Source organism: Trichosurus vulpecula, chromosome 3 (assembly GCF_011100635.1).
Source record: "Trichosurus vulpecula isolate mTriVul1 chromosome 3, mTriVul1.pri, whole genome shotgun sequence".
Classification (NCBI taxonomy): domain Eukaryota; kingdom Metazoa; phylum Chordata; class Mammalia; order Diprotodontia; family Phalangeridae; genus Trichosurus; species Trichosurus vulpecula.
Genome location: NC_050575.1, coordinates 48,544,615 through 48,566,547, shown reverse-complemented (window position 1 = coordinate 48,566,547; position 21,933 = coordinate 48,544,615). Strand labels below are relative to the sequence as shown.

Below are 21,933 nucleotides of genomic sequence, written 5' to 3'. Positions count from 1 at the left end.
AAGCACTATTTAAAGCACATAGAACACAGGAAGCAACTCCTCAAACCTATGGTAAAGCTCTTCTATTCACTGGCTGTGAGACTTTGTTCTGATGAAATAATCTCTCATTCTGGAAATCACAGTGCATTCTGGAGTGATTGTGGAATACCTTTATGTTACACCAAATTATGACACAAAACAAATTCCAGCTCTACAGTAACTTGGTTTGTCAATGAAGACGCCAGAACGTTGTGTTGACAAGCCAGGGGGCCTGTGAGACCTTGAATCGTGTGTCCTTCAGAACTATCCTGCTTCTAGTACTGTAAGCTATGGAAGATCATTAAGCAGATGTTTACTTTGGGATGTGGGGAGACTTCTTAATTTCCTGTAGAGATATGTTGATTGTATGTGAAATGTGTAATAGGTATGAAACATAATACTCACTTTAATCATCTACTTTATGAAAGCTTTCAGTGATTGTCTTAACACCATGGGCATAACACTTTTGAACAGTGTAGAGATGCACAAACAAATCTAGAGGTAGCAGATTGGCTTTATTTAATAAAGGAAGCATTGTTAACTAGTAAAAAAAAACTTAAGATAACTGTTATCTTAAGAAGTCATAAAAATGACGAGTTATTGGGTAGTTTTGTTCTGATTCAAAGATCCTAGGAGAAGACAAAAATGGAAAGAATGAATGGGGGACTTTATTGGAGAGAGAAGGATGAAAAGGTGGGGAGCACTATTACATAATGCGTAAGATGAGTGTATAGTACAAAGGAAAGTCTAGGGGAGTAGGGGAAAGGGGCATCTAAAGAATCTTACCTTCATCTTAATCATATAAAGGAAAATTGAACACAATTTTTTGCACCCAGTGATTTCATCTTAGTAGTACATTAAACTCAAAAGCAGAAATGAGGACAAAGAAGAGAGAGATAGGTGTTTAAGAGGAAGGGCAGGATAAGTAAGGGAATAGTCATAATTAAAATATCAAATGTTGGAGGGGAGAATGTGAAGTCGAGATTAAAAGAAAAGAAAGACTGAAAACCTATGATAAGAGGCAGGGTAAGGAGAAGAGAAGAGAAAGCTGCAACAGAAGAAAGAGAATTTTACTTAGATCACATCAGACTCCCTTTTCTCTACCACTTTATTTGTAAAGAGGGATGTGGGAGCAAAGAGAGAAAGAAGTATGAGAGGATAGATGGAGGGAAATACACAACAGTCTGCATTGGGGATCAAGATGGGCTCTTAGCACTTATTCAACCAAGTGCCCTTGAAGAGTTTGGCCTTTGTTTCCTTTGATTAATTCAGTGTCTTTGATTGAGTCTTATTAGGTGCTAAGCCCCAGGCCCAAATTCCTGTCTATTAGGTGCTAAGCCTATGTGGGTGTGAATTGGTAACTAAAGTGGGACTCCAGGTGGGGCCCATGAAAGGAGGTGCTAACACCAGAGCCGATAGTAAGAGCTTAAGTTCTGGTCACTCAGATGACGTTTGATGACGGCTAAAGAGTGCATGAAAAGGGAAGACAGCTATTTGTTTAGGGCTTTCACTCTTGGCAGTGCGCTAATGGGGAGACTCTGGGAAGCTGTAGTTAAGAGCCCTCCAGCTTGTAAACCCAGATGTTTGGACTTTGTTAAACTCTGGTAACTATGAATTGAGATTTGAATCAGACAAGATCTGTCTGTTGATGTTTGTAATTAGTTTGTGTTTGCTCTGAAGTTTAGGGTGCTGGCTTTTCCCCCTGAGCTGAGTGAATGATATTTATATGTTAGATTAAAGTAAAATTGTTAGCCCCTTAATGTTGCTTTCCTTAGTAAAGCAGATCAAAAGAACCTCGGCTTGCAGCATTCTTTGTGCTGGTTGTTGTTGGTTTTACACAGCCACAGTAGCTGCTAGCCGAATTGTTAAAACACAGTCACAACTGAATGACAATGGGAAAACTCACCCACAAAACAGAAAAGGATAACAAAATGGATTAGTAAACAGAATCCAAAAATATGTTTCAAGGAAAACACTTGAAACAGAAAGATTCACAAAATTAATATAAGGACAGCAGACCAAAATCTATTATGCTTTATCTGAACTAAAGAAAAAGCAGTAGTAGCAATCATAATTTCAGTTAAGAGTATATTAAATATAGACAAGATAAAAAGATAAGCTGGGAAATTTTATGTTTAAAGGCATCATGCGTAGCAAATCAATATCAATACTTAGTGTACAGCCAATCACATAGTACCTAAATACTTAGTTAAATATATTTAACTAAGAAATAAGTAGTAAAATAAAGAGAAATAAATAGTAAAACAATAACATTGAGTAACTAATTCAGACCTAGACAAATCTAACCAAAGAATAAACAAGAATTTAAGGATCTGAATATAACTTTAGAAAATTAGAAAGGATAGATCCTTGATTACAAGAATAGAAAGGAAATTTACAGACTGTTTAGCTGTATATACAAAAAGTATAGGAAAGCAGATCTACTAAGCACACAATGCAAAATTACATTCAATGAAGGAAATTTAAAGTAAGAATTAAAAAGCAATTGGAGGCTGAATAACAGTTCTAAAAAAACTGGTAGGTAAAATAACAAGACGTAAAAACAATAGAAGATTTTATCAAAGAAAATAAGAATAAGAAGACATCCTACCAAAACTTATGAATTTTAAAGCTATTCTGAGGGGAAATTTTGTATCTAAATGCTTTCATTAGTAAAAGAGAGAGAACAAATTAATGAATTGGGCAGCCAACTAAAACTGAAAAACAAATAAAAAAATCCCCAAATAAATAACAAAGTAGAAATTGTGAAAATTAAAGAAGGATTAATAAAGTTGAAAGCAAAAAGACCATTGACTTGATAAAACTAGGAGCTATTTTTTAGAAAACACTAATAAAATCAACCATTAAGTAATCTTTTTTTTTATAAGAGTGGAAAACCAAATTGTATCACGTATCAAAAAGAACTCATGACATCTGAAAAAGAAGTAAAGGAAATTATCAGAAACTACTTTACCTAATGATATGCTAACAAAAATAATAATTTGGAGGAAATTAATGAATACTTTAAAAATTAATCCTGAGATTAACAAAAAAAAGTGCTTAACCCAGTATTGGGGGTGGGGAGTGGGAAATCAAGCCATGGATGAACTCCCAAAGAAAAAAACCAAAGGCCAACTGGATTCACAAGTGAATTCTATCAGACATTAAAAGAACAATTTCAAAAACTTCTTTGCAGTTATAATAAAAGAAGACATCCTTCCAATCTTTCTATGATGCCAATGAACTCTTGATGCCTTAACTAGAGAGAGACAAAGCAGAGAAAGAAACCTACAGATCAATATCCCTAATGAACACTGATGCAGAAATGTTAAACGTAATAATAAATATGTTAAATATATTATATAATAACAAAAAGTTAAATATAACACTATAATGAGTTTGCATTTATGCCATAAATGCATGGTTGGTTAAGCATTAAAAAGATAAATATAATAAATCATATTAATGTAAATAACAGAAACTATATCATTCAATCCATAGAGTCTGAAAAGACTTTCTCAAAATCTAATGTTTTTATTTTAAAAAATACTTTAGAAATCCTAGAAATAAATGGACTTTTTCTCAATACAGTAAATAATACACCTCTAAACCTGAGTGCAAACATGTAACAGAGAAAAGTTACAGGCTTTTCTGAGAAGATCAGATGTAAAGCAAGAATATCCATTATGACCATTGCTATTTAACATAGTGCTAGAAATCTTAGCTTTAGCAAAGAAGACAAGAAAAGGGAAATTAAGAGAATATAGGTAAAGAAGAAATAAAATTATTGCCTTTTGCAGATGATATATGGTATGTTTAGGGAACCCTGAAGAATGAACCCAAAATTAGTTGAAGCAGGAAATTCACCAAAGTTGCAGTATATCAAATAAATACATACAAACCATTCGCATGTATGTATGTCTGACAAAACTCAATAGGAAGAGCTAGAAAGAGAAATTACCTTCAAAATTACTATAGAAACTACCATCATTCACCCAGGGACTGCAAAAGGTTCTTTGCAGAATTATGTACTGGCCCAGTTAGGAAACTGTTCATTGTTCACAGGTAAGTTCAGCCAATATAATAAGTGACAACACTATCTAAATTTATGTACTTACTTAGTGTTGTGCCAGAGTCCCCAAGGAACATTTTTTATAGAGCTGGAAAAAAATAAAAATGAAGTTCATATGAAGGAAGAAAAGATCAAAAATGTCAAAGATAATAATGAAAAAAGTGGATAGGAAGGGAAGAGAGGAATCTGTCAGTACCTCTTCTCAAGCTACAAAATAATTTGGAACTGATTTAAATCAGTAAGTAGAACAGCTTGAGTACACAAAAAACAAGGACAGTAGCATGGTATTTGATAAATGCAAACACCCCAGTTACTTGGGGAAGGACTCATAATTTGACAAAAACTACTTGCTAAACTGGACAGCAGTCTGTCGGAAATGAGGTATAGACTACCTTAATGGCAAAATAAACTCCAAATGGACATCTGGCCTAGATGTAGATGGTCACATCATAAACAATTAGAGGAGCAAGAAAAGAAGGATAGTGGAAGAATTCATGACTGATAGAGAATATCATACAAGATAAAATGGACAATTTGGATTATATAAAATTTTAAAGTATTGGCAGAAACAAATCTAGTATAGTTAAAATTAGAAGGCATATAATAGGGAAAGATCTCAGGAAATCTCTTTGGTAAAGGTATTTAAATAAAAATATTAAAGGAACTGAATCAAATTTATAAAATTGAGACCCATTCCCCAGTGGGTAAAATGATCAGATAGGAACAGGCAGCTTTTTTTCCCAGTTACATGTAAAAAAAATTTTTTTTAAACATTCAGTTTTTTTTAATTTTGGGTTCATGATATCATTCTGGGGAGCAATTTGGAACTGTGCCCAAAGGGCTGAAACAAAGGAGAGAATTTGGAACTCAAAAAAATTTTTAAACAAATATTAAAAATAATTTTATATGTAATTGGGGAAAATATTAAAATTCAAAATAAAATAATAATTTAAATTCCAAATTCTCTTTCTCCTCCCCTCCTCTCCTCCCTCAATGAGAAGGCAAGCAATTTGATATAGTTTCTACATGCACAGTCTTGCAAAACATTTCCATATTAGTCATCAAAGAAAACATACCCAATAAAAACAAGAAAAAGAAAAAAATAGTATGCTTCAATTTTCAGACTCCATCAGTACTATTTGTGGAAGTGGATAATATTTTTCATCATAAGTCTTTTAGAACTATATTGGATCGTTGTATTGCTGACAATAGCCAAGGTATTCACAGTCGATCATTGTACAATATTGGTGTTAAAGTGTACAATGTCCTCCTGGTTCTGCTTACTTCACTTTGAATCAGTTCATGTAAGTCTACAGGTTTTTGTGAAATCAACCTGCTTGTCATTTCTTATAGCACAATAGCATTCCATCACAATCATATACCACAACTTGTTCAGCCACTCCCCAGTTAATGGTCATACCCTCACTTTACAACTTTTTGCCACCACAAAAAGCTGCTATAAATATTTTTCTACATATAAGTCCTTTTCCTTTTTTTTAAATTTCTTTGGAATATAGACCTAGTAGTGGCTGGGTCAAAGGATTTTATAACCCTTTGGGCATAGTTGCAAATTGCCTCCAGAATGGTTGGATTGGTTCACAACTCCACCAACAGTGCATTAGTGTCCTAGTTTTCCCACATCCCCTTCAACATTTATCATTTTCCTTCTCTGTTGTATTAGCCAATCTAGTAGTGATGTGATGTGGTGTGATGTGAGGTGGTATGTTAGAGTTGTTTTAATTAGCATTTCTCTTATAGATGATTTAGAGGATTATTTCATATGACTATAGATAGCTTTGATTTCATCATCTTGAAACAAATAAGTAGTTTTCTTAGGAAGAAACCCCAAGCAATCAACAACCATATGAAAGAATTCTTGATACTACCAGTAACTAGAGAAATGCAAATTACAGCATCTCAGAGTCTGTAATCTCATGCCCATCAGATTGGCAAAGATGAAAAAGAAAAGGAGAATGACAAATAATGGAGGGACTGTGGGAAAACAGGTACATTGATGTTAATTTTATTAATTGGTCCAGCCATTCTGGAAAGTAATTTGGAGCTATGCCAGCTATACTGCCACTACTAGACCAGTATCCCCAAAAAATTTTTAAAAGAAGAAAAGGTTCATATGTACAAATATATTTGCAATGGCTTTTTTGCGGTAGCCAAAATTTGAAGATTAAGGGAGTGTCCTGTTGGGAAATGGCTAAATAAATTAGTCTATATTAATAGCATGGAATATTATTGTGCCATGAGAAATAACAAAATAAACAATTTTAGAGGAAACCGGGAAGACTTCAGCTGATGCAAAGTGAGAAGAACTAAGAGAATAGTTTATACAAAAATGACATTATAAAAATAACTTTGAATAACTTTAGAATTTTGATCATTGCAATGACATGAATACAAAAGAATGAAGATAAAACATACCACTTACTTCCTGACAAAGAACTTAAAAACTTAACTGAAGGGCTTAACTTAAATTTAAAATACTGGAAAAGATATATATTTTTGGACATAACCAGTGTGGAAATGTGTTTTGCCAGATTACTCAGCAATGAATTGAGGGCTTTATTTTTCAGAGTATTTTTTTGTTTAGTTTGCTCATTGGTAGGCGAGATATGGATTGGGGGAGGGATAGATTAATAAAAAAGAAAACCTGTGAGCTCTAACCAAGGCTTGGCTTAGAAAAATGGATTATATCAAAGGTATGCTTCTTATCCAATGTGATAAAAGTATAATTTCATGCTAAGGAATTAAAGAACATGTGTCAAAAGTAAAATGAGAGAAAAAAGCTATGGTATACATTTATGCATTATTCTTCTTACAAAATATTGTGTAATGAATTTTTAAATTATAGTATACACATTTTAAAGGATTAAAATATCTTAAGATATTGCTATAATATACTATGTTGATTAGTTTATAAAGCTTAAAATTATTAAAATTATTTGAAGTGATAATTAGGAAGCTATTTAGAGGTTGAAAAAGACCATACAATATAATAAAGTAACTAGCTTCTTTTCTGTTTCTCTTTTCTAGTCAGAGTGCCGGTGTTGAATTAATGGGGCTACAAGTAGATTATTGGATTGCTGCTCAGCCCACAGAAAAAAAGAAAGACACAGAAAAGAAAGATCCTTCCACTGCCAAAAACACCCTGAAATGCACTTTCCGGTCTCTCCAAGTCAGCAGGCTTCCTACCAGTGGTGAGACAATAGCCACTCCAACAATGTCAATGACTGTTGTAACGAAGGAGAAAAACAAAAAAGGTAAAAAGGGAAACATGAACTGGGTGCACCTTATACACCACTGCAGGACCTGGGTCTGCTTTCACATATGGGACATTGTTGGAGATGTCCCTCTAAATACCTATTCCATTCTCTTCTAATTGACTCTATTCCTCATTCTCCATAGAGACATTCCCAAACCATTCATCTTTCCATTATACTATGATGTCTCCTTATATACTCAGCCATACTCCCCACTGATCATGCTTATAGCAGGTGACTTAACCACATACTTTGCTGAAATAATTAGACTATCCAAGGGAATATCTCTCAACTCTCCTCTTCTCTCAGCATTATCACCCACCTTCTCTGTCCCTACTATCTCAGACTTTCTAAGGTCATCACAATACTAAAACGGTCTTCCTCTGACCTTTCTGCCCTAATATTCCTGCTCTCCATTATTGATCTTATAAAAGGTGTCTAAACCAGGTTCCTCCATGTATTCACCTCTTGGTCTCTCCTTCCTTATAATCTGACTTCTGCTTCCCCTAAAGTATCACTCCTATTAATTACTTAATCCTCAATCTTCATCCTCATCCTTTACAGCATTTGACATTATTTGCCATTCCTCCTTCTGGATACTCTGTCTTGTCTTTTTCTCTTTCTGTCAACTCCTCTGTCTTTTTCATTGGTTTCGTGTCCTCTTCATGACATGTTAACACAGTTGATTCCCCAAAAGAGATCTCTTGGCCCCCCTTCTTTTTCTCTCTCTCCTTCTGTCTCCTCTTCTCTTAAAGTCAGGAAGCACTTTAGTGCCTCTTTGGTGCCAGGCACTGTGGTAAGCACTGGTGATACCAAAAAAAAAAAAAGGCAAAAAAGTCCCTGCTCTCAACACAGTCTCATTGTTTCAACAACCATTTCACTACAAATGACTTCTCAATCCATATCCCCAGCCCCAACTTCTTTTCTAAGCTCCAGACCCACATTTCTACCAAGTCTTTCTTTAAATATTTCAAAATCAGCACCATATGATTTGCTTGAAATCGTACTGCTGACACAGTAGATAGAGCACTGGGTCTGGAATCAGGAAGACCTTAGTCTAAATCCTGCCTCAGACACTTACTAGCTATATGGCCCTGGCAAGTAACTTAATGGCTCCCATCCTCAGTTTCCTCATTTGTAAAATAGGAATAATAATAATAGTGCCTGCCTCACAGGGTTATTGTGAGGATCAAATGAGGTGATATTTGTAAAGCACTTAGCCCTGTGCCTGACACATTGTTGGTGTATATAACTGTTATTACATTGGGGTTTGTTCTGGTTTTATCTTTATATCCTCAGCACAAGCACAGTGCTAGCACCTATTAGGTGCTAAATAAGTGCTAGTTGAATGAATGAATGTACCAGACTGAGCTTATTATCTTTTCCCCAATCCTTTAGCTCTTGACTTTATTTGCCTCTCATGTTGAAAACCAGTGTTCTCTTTGGCTTTTCCCTTTCCTTCACCTCTCCTGTCCTACCTACCTCACAGCCTTGTTGTGAGGGAAGCTTTTTACAAACCTTATAAGCTATCTGTATTATTTGCTAAACCCTTGTTCCTTGTATCCCGTTAATATCTTGTTCCTTTGTCATTTTAATACAGACCCTCTTTACCACCTACCTGGGACATTCAATAGCCTCTTAACAGATCCTTCTCCTTCCATTATCTGTACTCTGTAATCCATCCTTGTTCTACTATCAGACTGACATTATTTATGTAGATCTACTCATTGCTCAGAAATCTTCATTAAGTCCCTATCCTTGACAGTTCAGAGTCCTTTGTCTAGGATTCAAGTTTCATTAGGAATACAATTTAATGTAGGTCTTTCTCATACTTCTTCTATCCACATATATCACACTTTAGCCAAATTGGACTTCTTTACATTGCCTAAGTTTATCTTGTTCTTTCCTAGCCTTAAAACTTAGCTTACCCTGTCCCCTAAGTTTTGAATGTCATCTCCCCTCAATGTGTTGAATCTCTTGCTATTCTTTACATCTCATATTCCTCTTCTAGAAAGCCTTCCCTGATTTCCCACAGTTGGTAATGACCTTTCTTCCTTCAAATCATACTTTGTACTAAGTATTGCTTTGTACTACAATTAATTGTATGATTTTCCCACAAGCCAAGTTTAAAGATAGTATTTTTCTGGTTTTTGTATTTGAGCTTGCATTTAGTACATTACTCTGAATGATGTAGCATGAGATTTTTTAAAAATAAAATCAAGGAATCATTCTTTTTATTTTAAATGTTTTATTGATCCTTTTTTAAATTTTTAATAGTCATTTCCCAGTTAACAGCACCAGTATTATGAATTTAGTGTTTCCATCAGAATGGAGAATGAGATTTGCACTATGTTCTAAGACTCAGGGGAAACCCTGGGCAAAACAAGTCAAAAAGAATAATTTATTAAAAGCCCCCAAGATTGAATCCAGTCTTTGTAAACTCAGAGCTTGTAGTTTGGTGCCACAGATTTACATCTAATATACAAATAGTGGGAAACTTCAGTTATCCTCACTGAATTTCTGAATTTCTTCCTTCTCCAAAATCAGAGTAATTCATAATTTCCTGATTTTTGAGAAAGCCAGTGTCAAAAAGTTCAAAAGGAGGCTATGAACTAAAGTTTTGCAAGGACATCAGCTTAGGAGTATTGATGAAGAGCAGTTAACAATGGAGTTGTAAAGACACAAAGAAACACTTCAGCAAAAAAAGAAAAGTTTTCTGAATAGACCAATATAGATATGTAAGGAATTAATCAACTTGGATTTTTTCTGAAAAGATGGAAACAAAGGCAGGTAACAAAGGATAAATACCAAAATATGGCACTATTTTGTAAAAAATAGTGGTTAAGGAATGCTAAACTCGGGATGCACTGAGGCTGCTGAAGAAGAATAAAGACAACAAAAAGGGGAGAGGGGACTTTTTAGCTATATTGAGAGAGAATGAGACATGGCAAAGAAGAAAGAGAGTTATTGTTGCACAGAATAGATGGAACAATAATAACAAATGACAGAGAAGAGGCAGAGTTGTCCTACATGTTGTTCTGCTTGGTTTTGAGAGCATTTTTTGGCCCCACAAAATTATTTTTGTACTGGAAAGAAATGGCTAATGGGTAGCTGGCATCATCAAAAATAAATTAAATCAGAGTAGCTCTTTTCCTTTGTCAAGGATGCTAGCCTGGTAAATCAAGAAAATATTGTAATTAGGTTTTAGCAAAGAATTTAACAAAGTCTATCCTGCTATACTTATGGTAAAGTTGGAGCTTTGTGGGTTATACCATAGAACAGTTAGGGGTATTTGGAACTGGTTGAATAGCTAGCCCCAAAGAATATTAGAGATCCCCAATGGATATCTCAAAGGAATCTGTGCTTTAAATTGTGTGGTTTAGATGTTTGCCAATGACTTAGATGAAAGTATGTTTATGAAATTTATTTATTGCAAAGTTACAAGGGATAGCCAACACACAGAAGGAGAAAGTTAGGATCTAAAAGGATCTTAAAAGGCTAAATCTTAGTGTTATGTCCAATAAAATGAAAGTTAATAGTAGCAAATGTATCATGTTCAAACCTGGGTAACGCAAAAGGCTTGAAGCAGAAGGAACACAAGAATGATGATATTCCTTGACTTCACACCATATGAAAATGGATTCCAGGAATTGGAGCTGTTTAGCCTAGAAAAGAAGAGACTTAGAACATGAGAGCAGTCTCAAGTATTTGAAGTGCTGTCTTACTGAAAAAGGATTTGACTTGTTATTAGCCCCAAGGAGCAGAACTAAGAGAAATGAATTAAAGTTATAAAGAAGCAAGTTTAACCTTGATGTAAAGAAAAATATCACAATATCTAGGCTTATCCAAAAATGGATCAGTCTACCTCAGGAGATAGTGGATTCACCTTGTAGGTCTTCTAGCAAAGCCTATATGACAGTTTGTTAGGACTATTATAAAAGGACTTTATGTATAAGTATATATTCTGTGGCTTTCTCTGAAATCCTTTTCAATTCAGAGATTCTTAGGCTCTGTTATTTTGGTATGGGCATTGTGGGGGTTGCTAAGTGAGTAGCTCTCTAATAGACTTGCATAGCAGTCATTTTATGACCAGAAATGTTTAGGTTAATAATCTTTAAAAATATAATAGAGGGTAGATCCAGTATGACAGAGTGACAGAAAGCAGTACAGCAAGTTCCCCTCCCAAACTCCTCCAGTAAGATCTAGAAAATGCACCAGACTGAATCTTGATCAGGAAATTCAAGATAGAGTTACAGTGAGTCATCTTTTCAGCCCAGGACAGCATAGTGAGACAGAGAAGACTTCAAACAATAGAGACAGAGTAGAGCCAGGAGTATTCTGCTGATAGAGCATGCCAGGACAGGAAGAAGCTATGCATCAGGGAAAGAAGAGGTCTCAGATTCAAACCAGGGCACCCTGATGCTTATACTGGGCCACTACATTGAGAACAGATGCCAACTAACATCTCTGTCACCCACTACCCAGTTCCAGGTCACAGATCCAGGAGGAACTTGCTGGTACAAGGGTGGCAGTTGAGGGTAAGGAGCAGTTGTGTGCCCTAGGCAGTGTACCCAGGGAGCAGTAAATTCAGAAGCAAGCAGCAACAATGTGGCTTATGTCTCAAAAGCAGATCAGGGTATCTGTTCCAGCTTCTAGCCCAGTCTGAAGCCTGCAGAGGAATAATCAGGCATTAATACCACACCAAAGAGAATACCAGAGGGAAACCTGCAGGTCTGTTATGCTTAAACAGCAGAGCTTCCAAATTGGCTGATAGTGGCTGAGACAAGAAATAGTCTGCTGTTGCACAGACCCAGACCTGGGACAGAAACTTGCACTGCTCAAACCAGGGGGGCTAGCTATCAGATTTTGACCTAGACTTTACACAGGTACCTTGCAGCTCCATAACCTTAGCTGCTTCTAGAACAACACAACACCCAATACCCCATTTAAAACAGCAGCAAGGCCAACCCAGATCTTCCATTCAGAACCACACAGAGCTGTACCTTAATATCAAATCCAAAGTCAAGAAGTAGGCCAGAAGAATGATGAAACAAAAAAAAAAGAATCCTACCATAAAAAGTTATTATAGGAAGACTCAAAACAACAACCCAGAAAAAAAAAAAACAACTCCAAATAGCGTACAAACTAAGCTTCAAAGAAAGACCACAGTATGGATACAAATTCACCTAGAATCCTAGAACAGATGAAGCAAGAATTTTTTTTATTTTAAATTTAAAGAAATTAAATTTTATTTTAAAAAGTTTTAAATTTTAAGTTTAAAAAGTTTTTATCAATAAAATAAAAGTGCTAGGAGGAAAAATGGTAAAAGAAAAAAGCTATGGAAAAGAAGAATTGGAAAGGTAATTACCAGCATAGCTTACCCAACCAACAAACTCCATGAAAATTAGAATGGAGCAAAAAGAAGCCAAAGGATCCATGAGACAAAAAGAAATATAAAAATAAAGTCGAAAGATTGAAAAAATGGAGAAAATGTAAGGTATTTCATAGCAAAAATAACCAAGCTAGTAAATAGCATGGAAAAAAAATTAAGAATCATTAGACTACCTAAAAGCCATGACCCAAAGAAAGAGTCTAGATATCATTTCAAGAAATCATTGAAAAGAAAAAATGCCCAGATATCTTAGCACTAGAGGGCAAAGTGGAAAGAGGAGGAATCTACCAGTTACCTACCAAAAGAAACCTCTAAAACTTCCAGGAACATGCTAGCCAAAATCCATCAAAGAAAAAATATTGTAAGCAGCCAGAAAGAAAGAATTCAAATACCAAAGAGTCACAGTCAGGATCATACGCAATTTAGCAACTTCTTCCTTAAAGCAACAGAGATCTTGGAATGTAACGTTTCAGAAGACAATGAATATAGGTTTATAGCCAAAAATAACTAACAGCAAAATTGAATATAATTCCACAAGGGAAAAAACTGGTCTTTAATGAAATAGAGTACTTCTAATCATTCCTGATGAAAAGACCAGAACTGTATAAACTTTAAGGTTCGAACACAGGAGTTAAGAGAAACATAAAAAGGTAAACATGTGTGAGCAATGACAAAGGACTAAACAAGGATAAATTAATTCTAATGGGGGATATGATGCAAATGTCCCCTCTGGACCCTAATCAAGGGTCAAGAAGGAGTCTAATAAGACAAGGTCTGAGAGTGATTCTGTTATGTCTAGAGGAAACTAGGTGGTACAGTGGATAGGGAAGACCTGAGTCCAAACCTGGCCTCAGATACTTACTAATTGTGTGATCCTAGGCAAATCATCTGCCTCAGTTTCCTCAAATGTAAAATGAGAATAGCAATAGCACCTACCTCACAAAGTTGTTATGAAGATCAAATGAGATACTGTGAAATGCCTGGTACATGGTAGGCACAATGCCTGGTACATAGTAGGAGCTGTATAAATTCTTATTCCTTTCTCCCTTATGTCTTGAAAAGAATGGAAAGAGAGGGGAAGAGGTTATACATGGTGATGGGGAGGAAGAGAGGGAAAAGGGAAAGAAAGGTTAGGGAAAAATTATTTCCCATAATTTGAGTGCACAACAAGGAGGAGGAGGTGGGCAAAGCAGCTGACTCTTGAGCCTTACTATCATCTGAGCTTGTCAAAGGAGAGAAGAATAGCCACACATGAATGGGTGTACAAAAATACACATCACTCAACAGGGAAATAAGGGAAAAGGGGGAGAAAGAAGAAGAGGAAATTAGAGGAAGGGTAAGGCTGTACAATGTAAAAAAGATGTATTAAGGCTGTACAGAAGTATTTGTAGGTGAAGGACCAAATGCAGAATGAAATTTTTTTTTGACATGGACAGTGTGGAAATTTGTCTTTGCATGTTTGTAAAATGGGGGTTGTTTTTCTTTATTTCTCAAGTCAGTGGAGTAGGGGGATGAGAGTAAATTTTTGCTGATGGAAAAAATAGAATTTTTTAAAAATGTATTTTAGCTCTTTTTGAAGTGGCAAAGAATAGGAATTTTGAGGGGTACCCATAAATTGGGGAATGGTTCTACAAGTTATAGTATATAAGTGTAATAGCATACTATTTTGCTCTAAGAAATGAAGGGGATAATTTCAAAGGAACCTGGGAAGACATATGAAGTGATGCAGAGGGAAGTGAACAGAACCAAGAGAACAATTTATACAATGACAACAATATGGTAAAGACCAACAACTTTGAAAGAGTTAGGAGTCAGTGTACTAGCCCACCACTTTTCTGGAGGACTGATGGTGAAATATGCTATCCACCTTCTAATAGAGAGGTGAAGGGCTCAGTGCAGAATGATGTATAGAAAGATATATTAGATATACATATACATGTGTGTGTATTATATACATATATAATTCTACATATATGTGTCCAATGTGGCAATTTGTTTTGCTTGACTACATATGTTTGTAACACCAGTTCTGTTTTTCTTTTGTTCTCATATTGGGGCTGTGGGATGTTGGGGTAGGAGAGAGAGAAGGTGGATTTTGATTGATGAAAAAATAAAATATAATTTTTAAAAAGTAGTAGAAGTTATAAGAATTAAATTCAAAAAACATTTACTAATTGTCTACTGCAAGGAAAGTACTGTGCTAGGAATTGGGTACTACCCTCGAGGATCTTACTTCCCACTGGAATGTAATGTTTTTCAGATAATACTGCTATCTGTACTGTTTTGTACAATAAAACGCAAAGTTAAAAGAAACAAAACCAACCATTTATCCAAACACAAAGGAAATAGCAGGTTTGTAAAAGAAAGAATCAGAACTCATTTCATCTCCATAAAGAACTACATGAATACAACTTGAATTGTCCATATCTCTGTTGTCTAGTAGCCATGCTCTTGTCCATCAGTCCAGTCTTTAGCTCAGGGTTGCATGAATAAATTTCAAAGGGTCTGTGAATTTACATTTTCATTTTCACTAACCTCTAACTGAAATTCAGTATTTTCCTTTAACTATGATTTTTTTAAAAAGAAAAGGAAAGGAAACAATTTGAGATGAGGTTCATTCACCAGACTGCAAAAGGTGTCTATGGTACAAAAAAGGTTGAGAACCCGTGCTGTAGAAGCTTATACCCTATAATGTGCTGAACTTTTTAAGACAAAGATAGTACTGCGGATAAGACATAAACTAGTGTAGCATTCTAGTAGTGGGGTGGGCTCTGTTAAATCATCTATACTTTTTCACCCAATCTCCATGAAGTAGCAATAAGTTGTACAAGATTAGGCATGTGGTCTCACTGATTGTGCAAACTCATTGGCCTATTTGAGGTCCTTGGAGACCGTTGCTAAGACTAGAGGGTCTTCAAAGAATTAAATGAGCCATTCATTGATGAAAGTAATAGGTCTTTTGGTTTGATTGGAGGCCACATGACTTATCTGGATATACACAAGGGAGAATTGAAGGCTAGGCAGGGGTAACAAGAGAAGGGTACTAGGACGATATGCTGTCCTAATACAGGATCCACACCTCCCCCGTCCCCCAAACTAGGGCAGCAACTGATACCTTAAAAACTAAGTCAGCCCAGTGACCCAATACACTGGGAATTGGAGTATGAAAGCAAGACACAGAAAGGAATGCATACAACTGAGGGTATTGCCAGGTAGCCTCAGGCTTTGTGAACTTTAGGGTGTGGCAAGCGGCAATTCATTGTGCTCACTGGCACTTCTGGGTCCAACTATATCATCAGGACAGTACAAATGTTTTGTAGGTGAGTCTGATGATGAATCTGATTTGCTTCCCACCTTGAGGTCATAGTCGAGGAGCTATAAATCATCTAGTAAACTGAGGTTTCTAGCTTGGAGACTTCCCGGCATAGGAGATCGAGATACAGAGAGTTCCAAAGAAGGCACAGGGCAGGAAGGAGAAGGTGCCAGATAAAAAGAAGAGGTATGTCTAGAACATAGACAACTTTTCAAGCAGAAAGACTAGGCGGTTCAAAACAGCTTTTTTCCAGACCATAACAAGGATGAAGCTCGTGATATAAATTCCATTTCATTTTCCACCACAAATTAAATAATTTTGAATATTATGTATTACCTTGTTTGTTTTTTTAGGCTGCCAACTCTTCACCCATCATTGCTATGATTTCATTTTTTAGTAATGAAAAAGAATGCACCTTCTCTCTTTTCAACACCTACCCACAGTTTCTCATCTACAGATTTGAGCATCAGAATTTAAATATTTAATTGATGCACAAGATAAAATTTGTTTTGTTTTTCCTAGTGATGTTTTTGCCTAAGAAAACAAAAGACAAGGAAATTGAGCCCAAGAGTCAATGTATTGAAGGAATTAGTAGGTTGATTTGCACTGCAAAGCATCAGCAGAACATGCTACGGGGTAAGTAGCATTATTTCTAATAAAAACTTCCACAGACTTATAGAGAAATCTGTGTTTCCAGAAGAGTAATAATAAGTTGCTAACACACTTTGTAATTGTAAGCATTCTTATTATCCTTGCATCTTCCTCGGTACTTCATATTTTGAAAGAACCATGATTTCACCGGAATTGGTACTTGAAGATTCCTTCAGCTTAGATCACAGTCCTCCCTTCTGACTTATTGTAGATGATCATCATCAAAAAAATCCTTACCTAGTGGCCAGCTTGCTGATGGTGAACTTCTCTGAATTTGAATCAGTCTTTGAATGGCAGACAAAAAAAAATATTTCACTGTATCTCAATTCAAAACGTTTCCAACTTGGTAGGACCTGCCAAAGCTTACATTTCTCTGCCATAGTCTGTAAGAGCATAGGGTGCCCTCCATGCCATAGGAAGTCAGTGGAGCCAGTAGTTCAACTAAGACTAAGGTGATCTTTTAATCATTCCAGATGATAATACTTCTTTTAAGGATGAACATAGTACATTCTTTATTTGTTCTCTTGATATATCACCTAATAGATAAAAATCAAACCTATCATTATATTATATTTTCATTCCCAATTCTGTTGGGGAAAAATGTGATGATAATTAAAAAAAACTGTTAGACATGGAAGGAAGAACATTCTGAAAATCTCTAGCAAATCAGTTAACTTGTGATTGTATTAAATGCTACATACATACATGATCCCCAGAATAATAAGAGTACTTGATATGATGCCAGGTGGACAGTTGAGCTGGAAAGTTAACAAAATGTTGATTTTTTTATCTGATATTATGTTGTTTTGTTTTTAATCTTGTATCATGCCCTTCAGAGTCCTTCATTCATTTCTAACCTGGAGCAGCAGATTATGAAAATGAGGTGGAATACTGAAAAAAAAAATCTTATTATTTTACAGTTAGAATGGTATGAGCCAGTTACATCAGAAGTTTACCAGAGCAGGGAATTTGGTTTGGCTTATGCTTTTGAAAATCTGAGCTCTTGTTTCCCTCTCTACCTAGTTCTCATTGATGGAGTAGAATGGAATGACGTCAAGTTCTTTCAGTTGGCAGCACAGTGGTCTTCCCATGTCAAGCATTTCCCCATCTGCATCTTTGGACACTCCAAATTCAATTTCTAGATTGCTGAAAGAAGGTGAACGAGCAAGGAAAAAATGAGGGATGATCATTCTCACTGGAAATGTCAACTGCTGCCTGTTTGCTGACTGAAAATCCCTCTGCTTTCTAACCTGCAGATGACTGACTGCTTTGCTGGAATGTTTTATGAATTACTTTTCTATTAATATTTCAGTTTACTACAAGGGACATACCCTTAAAAACACAAAGAAAAAAAAGTCTTAAGTATGAATGTACTTGTAACCTAAAAATTAATTGGAACAACTCCCAAGCTGGAGAGCAGAGTAACTGCACTGCTTATTAACATTAAACGTGTTTGAGGGAAGATTTTGGTGGGAGAGAGTAAGGGCAAGATTAAGATTTGAGAATCTCATTTAGGAATTTTTTTTGTTTGGTGGGAAAAGGAAAACACTGAAAAAGAAAAAATATGCAACTTGAGGCTTCCACATGGTTCCTTTCCACCCAGAATTTCAGAAACAGGAAATATTTTCTTGCTCTCCACCATCCTTTCCATAGGGAAAACAAGATCTAAAGATCTCTCAAGTAGCAATAGTATAAAAGGGTAAGTCACTTGCATCAAGTTAGAGATTATATCTGGCCTGCACAAACTGGGGACCACTCAACTCACTACATCTCAAAAGGGGGTAGAAGAAAAAGGCTCCTGGATAAGAAGTTGAGTGAGAATTGCCCAAGGTGACTCACAGTCACGATGGATCCTGACTTAGTGCTCCTACCTAGAGAAAATTCCAATGGCAAGAGACTCAAGGACAATGCCACTCCAAATTCAAACCACCCATGTTCCTCCTGCTGCCAGAAAGCTGCTGCCAGTGCTTAGTGGTCAACAGGCTTGCTGCTATCTTTTAGAGTTTCCACCAACTCATTCTTTTCAGTAAAACCTCCAGCCTCATAAAGAAATTTATATTTTAGTAGCATATTTTTAAAAAATGCTTTTAAATATGTATATTATGATTTAGTTAGCCAAAAAAGGGATGTTTCTGTTCTTAAGTCTCAGCATTACTTTGGTGACCAGTAACTGAGCCAGCTGTGATCTTTAGATGATACTTCTGCGTCCCTGTTGTTGGAGTACAACCAGCCAATTTAACATCCAAACTCTGCAAGCAGCTTTGAATACTGCTTTCTTTACACCTCACAGGTCATGCAGCTTTTCCTGTAGACTTATGTTGGTTGAAAAGCACTGTTATTACCCTGTGGCTTTTGTTACTTAAATAACCTAAAGTGGATCTAGTCACCTCTTGATAAGTATTTTGCTAAATTGTTTTCTCTCCTTTTCTCACTCTCGGCACCTCAGTTCGTTTGATCTCAGGCTACTGGCCTAGATATAGGATAATGTGGATAAACTTTATCTGAGCCAGTGCTGAATCCAGGCTGTCTTAGGAAAGTAGGAAATCTACAGCATTCATTTCCTCTGAGGGGCTTTGCCTTCCTATTATTAGTACTTAGTGTCATTTTTCTTGGAGAATGTTCTGTCCATCTTCAGAAGTAACTGTTCTTTGTGGCTCTTGACATATGGATGTGTCATCTGCACTTACCATGATTCTTAAGAGATTGGGTAAAATCTGTGTTAGGCTGACCAAAAGAAATATATCAGCAGCATCAAAGCCTACAATCCTTTAGAAAATACCCTATGCCTTCTCTTGGTGAACACACTTCAGGTGGCATCTATGTCAATTTTATTTTATAAGGCCACAGAATCAGTGTCTGAAACTTGTATTTATGCTGTTAGTTACATCCACAACATAGATACAAATTGTTGAGTTGTCCACACTTTCTCACCTCCAGGGAAATTGTATTTAAGGAAAGGCTTACACAGATGTTTTCCTAAGCTTCACAGTCTCTTCGATGTTGTGAACTATGTACTTTTAAAGCCTACAATAAAAATCTTACTAGATGGCAGTGTATACCTTCTGCACAGTCCTTTGGACAGTGAAGATGTTAACAGGGCAAGATTTCTCTGGATCAACATATTCAAGTTTTAAATATGAATATGTAACATTCTAAAAGGTACACTCCTGTCCTCCCCATCTAGTCCTCTCCAACTCTTACAATCAACAAATGAGTTAGCAGGTCAACTTAAAGAACAATTCTCTACTTAAAATGCAGCAGCATCACTGGTAGGGATGTAGCTCCAGGATCCTTGTATTAGAATTGCTATTTTCACTGAGCCTGGAAGGAATGAATTGTGATGGTTCTACTCACTTATGCTTTAGGCAAGAACTGAACATTTCTGATAGGTCTTCAATAATTTGCCCAGTTCATTTGTCTATCCAAAAGAAATTCCCTGCACTCATCTTCTGCCTTTATAGTAAAGACTCCCCAGCCTCTTTGTCCCACCGTAATCATTCTGTTTACCTGGATGGAATTAAGTAAAAATTATGTCTCATTGTCACAATGCATGCCTTTGCTAACTATGAGACTTGTATCTTACCATGAGTTAGGAGAAGGGAGTGAACAAATTGTTCCAGTTGTCCTTGGGACAGGATTCTGATCTTACAGGGAAATAAATAGTAGTCTCCACAGCATTTCCAGGATTGTCAGAAGATACACTGAATCTAAAAAGAGCCTTTGCTGCATAGCATTTTTAAAGTAGCAAATAGGAAATGGAATGTTCAAAAAACAAGCCCAGTAGCTCATGGCTATCAGGCTTCCAAAAGAGATTATTTCCAGCTTTATCAGAAAATTCATAACCCAGTAACTGGAAGGTATGTGGGCTGGAAAGGAGAGGATAATATAGAATCACAGAGTTGGAAGGCAGCTTAGAGGTCATCTAGTCCAACATTAAAGCAGTGTTTCCTTTAGTATTTCTTTTCCTACCACCACCTGCTTCCCCAACAAACGCCCTAAAATACACCTAAAAGCCAACTGTGTATACTTGATTAGCAAAAGAATTATCTTTGTACAGTTCCGAGGACAATGATTAGGTGAGTGACTCTGATTTCACATTTAAGTGATCTTTTGTGATTAGAAATATCTCTTTGGGAGATCAGAAACCTATGTCTATAATTCTATGAGTCTTAGCCCCAACTTTCTTTGATTAAATGGTCATTCTAAGGGCAGGCCAGCAGAGAGATCTATGAAAGCTTTGGAAATTTTAATATTTAGCAATGAGAAAATATTTTTAAAGTGCTTGCAGCGTAATAGGTGCTTACTAAATGTTTATTCCCCTCCACTCCTTATTGAGTATGGGAGATGTAGGGAGGATCAGATAAAGAAGGATGGAAGTTGGCATAATATTTGTTTTTTATAATTATTAAAATAATTACTTAAAATGGCCCAGAAGTAGGCCATTATTTCTCTTTCAGTTAAGGAATTTCCATGGTAAGAAACAGAAACTGTTTACTTTTAGGTTACAAAAGTTTTTTTACCAAAGAGTTCCGCATACTGTTGTAGGACACTGGAATTTCCTAAAGGTGACAGGTTTGGGAGGAACCTGAAAAACATTTCTAGTGAGGCAGTGTGTATTTACAATACTTCTTTACTGAAAAGCTCAATTCTTTCTCTCTTCCTTCTTCAGCATATCAACAAATGTACTGGGTCTCATTGGTATGTCTCAAAAGGGTTTCATTTCATGTTAATCCAGCAACAGTAGTAAAAGAAGAGTAATATTATCTGTGATATGGTGTATTGGGTTATTAATACTCTGAAATATTTCCTCACAGAATCAGATTTTTGGAACTAGAAGGGAGGCTGGGATTATGTATTTCCTGGAGGAAGACTAGGAGCCATTTTTGCACTTGATGAGAGATTCTCAAATTCCTCTGTCTCTGTTTTCTGTAGTTTTCTAATGGCACTCACTCCTACACCAGAACAACCCTCTTAAGTTCTTTGAGGACCTGATGTGCTTCTTGTGTCCTGTGTATGGATTTTCTTTCTGTGAAACTGCTATGTTTCACCCATCTTCAGTGCTGCTCGTTTCAGTTGAGCATTAATTGGATTGTATTTCATTCAAATGAAAAGAATCCCCCAAAAGAATTGTTGGAATTTCCTGAGAAGAGTCTAATTAAGATAGTGTTCTGAAATGGAATTTTGATTTTAAGTTATTTATAAAGGATTCCTAGCA

The 21,933-nt window shown here is 36.0% G+C and overlaps 1 protein-coding gene across 1 annotated transcript in view; it reads left to right on the top strand.

The window, feature by feature from the left end:
• PACS2 (phosphofurin acidic cluster sorting protein 2) overlaps positions 1-18,180 on the top strand; it is a 348,311-nt gene extending 330,131 nt beyond the window's left edge. Inside the window, exons 22-24 of the mRNA XM_036750543.1 lie at positions 7,136-7,362; positions 16,590-16,703; positions 17,742-18,180. Of these exons, the coding sequence (XP_036606438.1) occupies positions 7,136-7,362; positions 16,590-16,703; positions 17,742-17,860 (460 nt within the window). The 3' untranslated portion in view covers positions 17,861-18,180. The remainder of the gene's footprint in view (positions 1-7,135; positions 7,363-16,589; positions 16,704-17,741) is intronic.
• The last annotated feature ends 3,753 nt before the right edge of the window (positions 18,181-21,933 follow it).